At 37.0% G+C, this 9,866-nt stretch overlaps 1 protein-coding gene across 1 annotated transcript in view; it reads left to right on the top strand.

Annotated features, from left to right (window-relative positions):
• The window catches only part of barhl1b (BarH-like homeobox 1b), a 5,775-nt gene extending 543 nt beyond the window's left edge, over positions 1 to 5,232 (top strand). Inside the window, exons 1-3 of the mRNA XM_046868158.1 lie at positions 1 to 560; positions 2,629 to 2,851; positions 4,506 to 5,232. The exon at positions 1 to 560 is cut by the window's left edge and continues 543 nt beyond it. Coding sequence (XP_046724114.1) covers positions 65 to 560; positions 2,629 to 2,851; positions 4,506 to 4,824 — 1,038 coding nt within the window. The 5' untranslated portion in view covers positions 1 to 64 and the 3' untranslated portion in view covers positions 4,825 to 5,232. The remainder of the gene's footprint in view (positions 561 to 2,628; positions 2,852 to 4,505) is intronic.
• The last annotated feature ends 4,634 nt before the right edge of the window (positions 5,233 to 9,866 follow it).

The raw sequence follows: 9,866 nt of genomic DNA, 5'->3' as shown, positions 1-9,866 counted from the left end.
CGAACCCAAATGAGATTTTGAAAGCTCTGGCCCGGGAGGCAGCGCTCTATTTTTTCCCCCCTGAATGGAGGCGTCCACCCACGGCTCGGGCTCCGGCTCCGGCTTTGGCATCGACTCCCTTCTGTCCCACAGACCCGGAAGTCCGGCGGTGGTGGTCGCAAAGGGTAACATCGGCTTGGAGGGCGAATGCCGGTCTCCACCGGAGTTCAGCGCCGCGTCGGACGCGGAGAGCGTGTGCTCGAGCCCGCCGTCGCCGAGGCGAGAGGAGCGCGAGGAGGACGAGGAGCGCGAGGCGCACGAGCAGCGGCGGGGCCGCGCGCTCGCCCTGCCGTCGCACACGCACCACGGCCCGGTGTCCGCCGCGCCCCAGCCGCGCACAGTCACCTCGTCCTTCCTGATCAGAGACATCCTTGCCGACTGCAAGCCGCTGGCCGCGTGCGCGCCCTATTCCAGCAACGGGCAACCGACGCACGAGGCGAGCAGGTTAGCGTCTAAAGTGGCCGAGGAGTTCATCGAGAAGATCCATAGCAGCTCGTCCTCGGACGGAGAATATAACAAAGGTAATGGGGACATTATTTTGTACGTCTTCAGACTTCTACGAAAACTTCAACCAAACTTTTCCTTTACTCGAAATTAAATAAAAACATTTGAATTTACTCAGGAAAAAGTTTAAAGCAATTTTTTTTATTTCCTGCTTTCTAAAAAAAGAAAAAGAAAAAAGAAGTCTCGAGTTTTAAAATGTACCGGGGCTCAGTTTTTTTTTAGCACAATTTTGAAGAAAAGTCTATTATTATTATTATTATTATTATTATTATTATTATTATTATTATTATTATTATTAATATTATTATTATTATTATTATTATTATTATTTGCACATTCAGCAGTTATTATTTTGCAAATAAGCAAGAGCTTAAATTAAAAGCATTTTTAAGGCGCATGTGACACTGCTAACGTAAAACTTAGAACAGAATATTATCGAAATTTAATATCATAATTTGATATAATAACTTATTTTATATAAACTAATAATGCAACTAAACTAAACTAATAATACAAACATTTTTACCATCTTGTTCAATTAGTATTAAAGGAAAGAAAACTGTAGTGAGCCAGAAAGGGATAAAACACACCTGTCCGCTGCCTTAGTGACAAATACTAATAATACAAATAATACAAATAATACTACTACTACTACTACTACTAATAATAATAATAATAATAATAATAATAATACAATGATTTGTTGAAATGGTAACTTTTTATTTTTCAAACTATTTCTCCAACTTAATCACTATCATCATCATCTTAAGTGTGCTATTATTATTATTATTATTATTATTATTATTATTATTATTATTGTTGTTGTTATTATTAGCATCATTATTACTATTATTATTATATATTAATAATATATATTGTATTATATACATGATACATGGCTATACCTATATAATGAACACCACACACACACACACACACACACACACACACACACACACACACACACACACACACACACACTTCCTATGTGATTAAGGACCCTGAATTTCGACATCAGAAGGTTCAGTATTAATGCTCTATGTATCAAAGCCTCTGTGTGTGTGTGTGTGTGTGTGTGTGTGTGTGTGTGTGTGTGTGTGTGTGTGTGTGTGTACGCGCGTCTGCTTTGATTTCAGAGCTGATTTTTGGTGTAATTTGTCCCAGTGTTAATCAGATTTGTAACGGTGAGCTCTTTATAGATCTGTGTGAAGTTTCTCTCCGAGTCTCGGCTGAAAGCTTTCCGTCCCCATGTGGCTCAATTAGCCGGATTATTGTGCTCCTTCAGAGACGCGCTGATCTCTGTACCGTGTCCCTCTTGCTCTATATGGGCTTAGAAAGAGAAGGGTCTCTTGTTTCTTTAGGTTGAAAAACAAGGTAGAAAATTAACATTAAATCAGAACTTATTTTTCCATGCATTTTCAGCGAGTGCTTCATGATGGTCAGGGCTGCAGTGGATGCGGATTGGGACATTAGATTGTTTTTTCAAGATCAGATAAATACACACAAAATGTGTCAATACTACTGTTGTATTTTTGCATATCACTTAGTTCATGCATTACAGCATTACAGTGAACCTAATCAACTTAGTTCAAGACCATTCTCACTATATTTTTGGTTGCTAAGATTCCCTTTCGTAAAATCTTTTTATTAAAAGTGCATTATTTGTTTGTTAAAAATAATTTTTTTTATATTGTGCATGCAAGGACATTCGTTCTTTCTAAAAAAATGAATTTTGTGGCTGGTGTGTTATCATGAAAAGTGCATGCAGCTTCAGTATGCTGTGCTTTCGGTGCATCTTGAGAGTATTTGTATTTAAGGTTCAATTGTTTGTCTTGAATGGTTTTAAAGGTTTTCATAGTAAATGCACAAACTAAATGCACCATGCTTTATTAATGATGCTACATTAGCGACACATTTTCTATCCAGCAGTTACTATTACTACTATATATATATATATATATATATATATATATATACTATGTTTCTATTCCTAAAATCTACATTTGTATTATTTTAAATGCCCCTTTTTCCACTCACATGGAAAACTCTACTATAGTTTTACTCTATTATTTGTTCTCCCCTCAGTGAAAGAAGAAGGAGACAGGGAGATATCCAGCAGCAGAGATAGCCCCCAGGTGCGACTGAAGAAGCCGAGGAAAGCGCGCACCGCCTTCACCGACCACCAGCTCGCGCAACTCGAGCGCAGCTTCGAACGCCAGAAATACTTGAGCGTGCAGGACCGCATGGAGCTCGCGGCCTCCCTCAACCTCACCGACACGCAGGTGAAGACCTGGTACCAGAACAGGAGGTGAGGACCTGCTGGGTAACAGGGTCACATCGCACTACAGAGGTTCCGATTTTCTTTACACCTGTGACAATATTCTGCAAAGTTCGTGCACCTGGAAAAACTGTGCTAATTAAGACATATTGTAGCCTGAAAGGCAAATCCTAACTCATTAGATAGATAGATAGATAGATAGATAGATAGATAGATAGATAGATAGATAGATAGATAGATAGATAGATAGATAGATAGATAGATAGATAGATAGATAGATAGATAGATTTCTAAAATTATTTAATTATAAAAATACAAAAAAATCAATTAACTCAAATAACCTACATTGTTCGTGGTATTTGTATTAGTTTGTTTTAAACATATATATTTTTTAAATTACCAAAAAAAAAACCCCCAAAAAACAGACAATAACAAAAAATGTATTTCTCGTCTTTAATTTTTGGTTTGTGTTTAGCTAAATCAAAGTTATAATAATTAAAATCAATTCAGTAACATCATACGTTAAGGAATTAATTATACATTGGTTTATGGTTATACATTATTAAGAAATCCAACTTAATAGACAGACAATTAGGCAATTGTAATGATGAATTATTCATTATTTACTTGCAAATGTGGCTTTTTTTTTGGCCTTACAATCATTAGATTGGTGTAAACCAACACAGTAACTTAATACGTCTTTTCCCTTTATTTCTTTACTTTACAATTATAATTTGTAGTTTGTAGTGTAATCTGTGTAGATAGATAGATAGATAGATAGATAGATAGATAGATAGATAGATAGATAGATAGATAGATCGATAGATCGATAGATAGATCGTGTGTATTATTAATTATTATTATTAGTATTAGTAGTAGTAGCATTTAGTGTTTACAGGTCACTTTGAAGTAAATAGCAAAAATCATAAATGTTTTTTTTTCCCCTACTATTCGTAATTTAAAAAGCAGTCCTGTATACATATATAAACTGGGTGCACATACAAGTATTTCCACGTGCTGCCTGTATGTAATTTAGTTTAATAAGTTTATTTTATAAAGGAAATTCTACAAAACAGAGTTCTGGATATTTTCATATTCTAATTATTTTTATTAGGTTACTCAGCTATTCATCATCTATTTGATAATTATTGCATTTTTTTTTCATAAAAATATTCTCCCTTATATCAAGAATATAAATGATACACTTTGGCCTCAGATTAAAAAGAATGATAACAGCTTGGGTTTTTTCTTTGCATTTCTAATTAGAAATATCACTATTAATATGTGCACCTGTAGCTTATTGACGGCCAGAAACAACAATAAATATTGTTAATAATGAAATGATAAAATCTGCGTTTTGAATACATAATAGACTAGAATATCGAAAATAATAAGGCTGAAGAACTCAATATGAAACCAGTACAGATCATTATAAATATCTCTGTATTATACAATGACTATACACTCTCTAAAATCTACTAAGGAACCAATCTGTACTATTCCATGTGGCTTTGGTCGTGCCATCAAGGGTTTAATCAATGTGGTGTAAAAGCCTACAGGTAGAAATGTCCTCTTGGTGGTACCACTTTGGCAATGGTACTGTTTGGTACCGTAGTAATTGATGACACGTTTTAGATCCTGTTTAAGTTTTGTTCCATTTCCTTTTTTTCTGATTATTAAAAAGGACGAAGTGGAAGCGGCAGACGGCTGTGGGACTCGAACTCTTAGCAGAAGCCGGGAACTACTCTGCGCTCCAGAGAATGTTTCCGTCACCGTATTTCTACCCGCAAGGTTTGGTCTCGGGTCTCGACCCCGGAGCGGCCGCGCTGTCCTACCTGTGCCGGGGCGCCGGAGCTCCTCCTCCCCCTACTCCTGCGGCGCTACAGCGGCCTCCGCTCGTACCGCGGATTCTCCTGCACGGGCTGCAGGGCGGACACGAGCCTCCTCCGCCTCTCCCCCCACTGCCGGGTGTGGTACTGCCCAGACCCACCCCACCACGATGAGCTCCCCTGGCTCGGACATTACTTTTAAGACCATAGACTGGAAACTTGGTCTATACTTATATACCTAGGTCTATCTTGGTCTATACCTATATTAAGACACACACACGCGCGCAAACACACACACACACACAAACACACACCTGGCAGCTCTGGACTTCAACCTTACTGTTGACTAAAGGATGGAGAATATATATTATATCATAAAGCCAATATATATGCTTCTTAACTAAAGAAGCAAACTCTAAGTTGATGATGTTGTTAACGTTATAAGTCATAATTTATGTAATTATTTATGCCCCCCCTTTTTTGTATTTAACTTATATATTTATATAGGATTATTCTTTGTTATCATTTATGTTCAGAGAAAGGAGATGTTTCTGAAGGACGCAATAATAAGAAAAAAAGAGACAAACCACATGATGGGCTATTATTATTATTATTATTATTATTATTATTATTATTATTATTATTATTGGCCGTGATATATTTAGTTATGATTATAGTAATAGCCCCTGTGTAAAAATCGATATTATCGAGATAAAATTTTTTAAAAAGTTGGGGTTTTTTTAGCTGTAAAAAAATTTACGTAAATAAAAAATAAGATTTGTGTAAATATGAACACTTGGGTGAACAACAAATCTAGGTTTTCATATAGGTTTCTAATTTATTTATTCTTATTTAAGTCTTCTTCCAGGCGAAGATGATCAAGAACACGTCTTTAAAAAAAGGAAAACGCCTTCATGTAATAAATTTCATGGATTACAACAGAAACAAAAATCCGAATCCAGTAAAAGAAACAATCCTTATCTGTTTTTTTTTTTCTTCTCCCCCAGCGGCTAGATGTAAAGACACAATGTACTGTAGTGGAAATGATTAAATCATTTGTGCTTTTAGATATTAAAATAACAGGGTCTATTAAAAAAAAACAAAAAAACTATTTTGCCATATAAAATGGAAGTAACTCCTAAATGCTGCCATACTTAAGCTTGGGTTGCCAGATTGTATCACTGTTTCCGCTTGACTCAATATAGACAAATTAATGAGCCTATAAATTAACGCAATGTCAAGACTAAATACACCTCGTCCCGGATTCCAACCCAAAGAAATGAGAAAACACTCCACATTGAGTGGAATGGATTCATTTGGCAACCCTGTTTAAAACCTGTTTGGGATTAAAAAACATTCGTGACACGTGAAAGCCTCCCAAAATGTCACGTTACAAACACCAGTTGTGATGAATGTCACGTTAAATAATAAGCTGTTTATTTTTTTTGTTTATTTCATTTAATTTTTTTTTTATTTACATTTAATTTTAACCCGAAACTGATGTGTTAGAGCAGATATTGTGCATTAATTCTGTATAGAGCCGTTGTTATTCTTTTTTTTTTTGGTGAAGGTGTATATTGAGAATATTGATTTGTGCAGTGATTCTTGTCTTTAGCCCCCCTCCTTTTGTGCTAATAGTGGTATGACTTTTTGGGGTTAAAAACAAACAAACAAACAAACAAAAAAAAAACAACAACCCTCTTATAGCTGCTGAATGCACAGGGATTGGGAGGCTTGAGGTGAAAAAGAGAATTACTTTTATAAATGTGCAAATAAAGATCTTTCACTAAATGCTATTATGTGGAAACGTGGAACGTGAACAAACCTTTAGCTTGACTGTTTAATTAAATCCTACATTATTTGATTAGCAGGCACAATAATGTTTTCTTTTTTTTTATCCTTTTGGAGTTGAAATTGATTTAAGGACTCGTTCGGCATAGATGTTTGCTGATTTTATTACAGAGTAAATTGAAGAAGAATCAGAAGGTTTAACACTGTAAGATCACCCTTGGTGGATCTTCATTAACTGAATGATTTCTTCATTAATTGGATGCTCCTGCAGTTATGATTACTCTTAATTAATTGGCTTATCTCACAAGCAGATAACTGGGAATCTGAAATACACACTCTCTCTCTCACACACACACACACACACACACACACACACACACACACACACCATGAAAATTGATCCAGCAGCCAATGTTATGTATGTTATGAGCATGAAAATATTGGCACATTACTCAAAAAAGTGAAACAAAGAAAGAAAGAAAGAAAGAAAGAAAGAAAGAAAGAAAGAAAGAAAGAAAGAAAGAAAGAAAGAAGGCTCCTTTAGGTGCATTCGAGTAAAAGATAAATACACTAAAGTATATGCTTTATGAATAATTCTATCTAATTTATGGATATATGTTTAAAACATGTTCCAGCTGTCACAATATGTTATAGGCAGGAAATAATTAAAACAATTAAGTTCATAAAAATAACAAACAAATAAATATTTCAAGATTCGTCCTATAGCTTAGTGAATTCGAGTAAAGACTTGAAAAATATGCTTTATATATAATTCTATATAATTTATGGATATATGTTTACAAACTGGAAATGTCAACTATTTTAATAATTTCTTCCACAATAACAAAAAACCCAAAAGGAAAAAATATGTGTGTCATTTCACAAAATTATACACTTGGGAAAATCTATTAGTGGAAAAAAATGTGTTTGAATAAATTTCAACACGACTGTCAGACACTTTGCTCACAGGCTGCACTATTTGTTTAGCATGGTGGATTTAATTTGTCAAACCTTCTCCAAAAAAAAAGAGGAGAAAAAAAAAGGTTAATAAGAGTCTCAGCCGGAGGAAACTTTAACCTTTGAAAGACGCCTGCAGAGGCTTTACACATCCAAACTCTCGCGGAGAAACGTCATTCTGCAGAAGACCATCTCTTATTAATAGATTACAGCACAAATATCACTTTAATCACACGCCGGGAATATCACGTGTGAGCGACGTGTGGAGTGTTGATCCAGATTGCGCCTGGAAAAAACGAGAAATGGATCACAAACTGGCGCAGTATTGTAATGGACACACACACACACACACACACACACACACACACACACACACACACGCGCGCTGCCTATAGCGAGAACAACGTTGCAATCGCATGCAATCAACCTGGGATGTATTCTTTTTTTTTTTTTTTAGAAAATGCGTGTTCTAAATAAGGCGTCTTTCACGTGGAAAAAAAATTCACGTTTACCTAAACATGTTTTCAGAAGCCAACGTGGAGGGAACGTAACACAACACAAATGATACGTATGAAATGACACGTAAAAGCTGTGTTAAACGCTGCAAATACACGTGTAAATTCACGTAAATCGTGATATTTTTCATATGTAAAACTTTCTGTAAAGGATTTGTTAGCAAATGTAGTGAACAGGTGAACACACACACACACACACACACACTCGCTCTCTCTCTCTCTCACACACACACACACACACACACACACTGCCTATAGCAAGAACAACGTTGCAATCACATGCAATCAAGCTGGGATTTTTTATTTTAAAGAAAATGCGTGTTCTAAATGAGGCGTCTTTCACGTGAAAAAAAATTCACGTTTCCCTAAACATGTTTTAAAAGCCAACGTAGAGGGAACGTAACGTGAAAATAAAGAAATCACCGGAAACACAAATGATACGTATGAAATGACACGTGAAAGCTGTGTTAAACGTTGCAAAGACACGTGACAAATCACGTGAATCATGACATTTTTCATATGTAAAACTTTCTGTAAAGGATTTGTTAGGCAAATGTAGTGAACAAGTGAACACACACAAACACACACACTCTCTCTCTCTCTCACACACACACACACACACACACACACACACATTGTCTATTGTATTGAACTGTGACAAGTGTCCGGTTAGGGGGTTTTGTTGCGCCACCGCGCTTCATTGTTTTCATTCGGCGTGTCCATAAACAATATGCGATACGTGAAATATTAATGTTCACCAAAGTGTGTAATTGTTTAAGTGCCCTAAATGATCCCATTTGGAAAATGGATTGTTTCCACCCCCACCTTACTTTTTTTTCTCCCTTCAGAGTGTGTCGGTTGTCTGCTCCTCTGCCAACCGACTCCAACAGCTGGTCACCGGCCGACGGGACATCTGCTGAGCGGCGGCCTGGACTCGCTCTAAACCAGGCCAAAGATCACTCGCTACAGGAGTTTCAGCGTTTCAGTGGGGGTTCACTCTCTGAATGGGACATTAACGATTAGACAAAAGTCTGTAATGGCTTTTAATTGAAAGTCGATAACGGGTTTTTTTTTCTCGTATCGCACATGTCAGAGCAGCTTCAGGAGAGAAATCCCACAGTGCTAAATTATGCTGCGTTCAAGTGCTCGGCGTGTTCATCAGCTCAAGTCAAGAAGCTTTTATTGTCATTTCAACCATATATAGCTGATTCAGTACACTGTGAAATGAAACAACGTTCCTCCAGAACCCTGCTGCTACATACAACAACATAAAGCAACAATCACAGAAACAGGAAAACACAGGGTCAAGGACTAGTAAGTGTCCTCGCCACATAAAGTGCACGTGTGCAACCTGGTGCAAACAGTGCAAAGACAATACAAGACAGTACAAAGACAACACAAGACAGTGCATGACCACACAGGACAGTGCAAAGACAACACAAGGCATGTGCAAGTAAATACAGGACAGTGCAAGACAATGCAAGACAGTGCAAGACAACACAGGACAATGCAAAGACAACACAAGACAGTGCAAGACAATATAGAACAGTGCAAGACAATACAGGACAGTGCAAAGACAACACAAGACAGTGCAAGACAATACAGGACAGTGCAAAGAACACACAAGACAGTGCAAGACAAATACACAAAACACAAAATAGCTCCGCCAGTAAACCTGTTGAAACGAGATAAAGTGAACAGTAGCAAAAATGTAATCAGAATATTGTGCAAAAGAGCAAAATAGCAGCAATCCAGGAAGATGTGCAAAAACGTAAACAATTTATAGTCATGAAGTGATGTAGTGTGAGTGGTGCTGAATCGTGGGTGTGCGAAGTGTGGAGTGTGTGTTGAGTCCGGGTTGTACTGATCAGTCACACAGTATGTGTGTGTGTGTGTGTGTGTGTGTGAGTTCAGTTCAGTTCAGTTCTTGTTGTTAGCTATTTCTTTTGTACC

Source organism: Silurus meridionalis, chromosome 15 (assembly GCF_014805685.1).
Source record: "Silurus meridionalis isolate SWU-2019-XX chromosome 15, ASM1480568v1, whole genome shotgun sequence".
NCBI classification, from domain to species: domain Eukaryota; kingdom Metazoa; phylum Chordata; class Actinopteri; order Siluriformes; family Siluridae; genus Silurus; species Silurus meridionalis.
The sequence above is the reverse complement of the archived record's forward strand: the minus strand, read 5'-3'. Positions and strand labels throughout refer to the sequence as shown.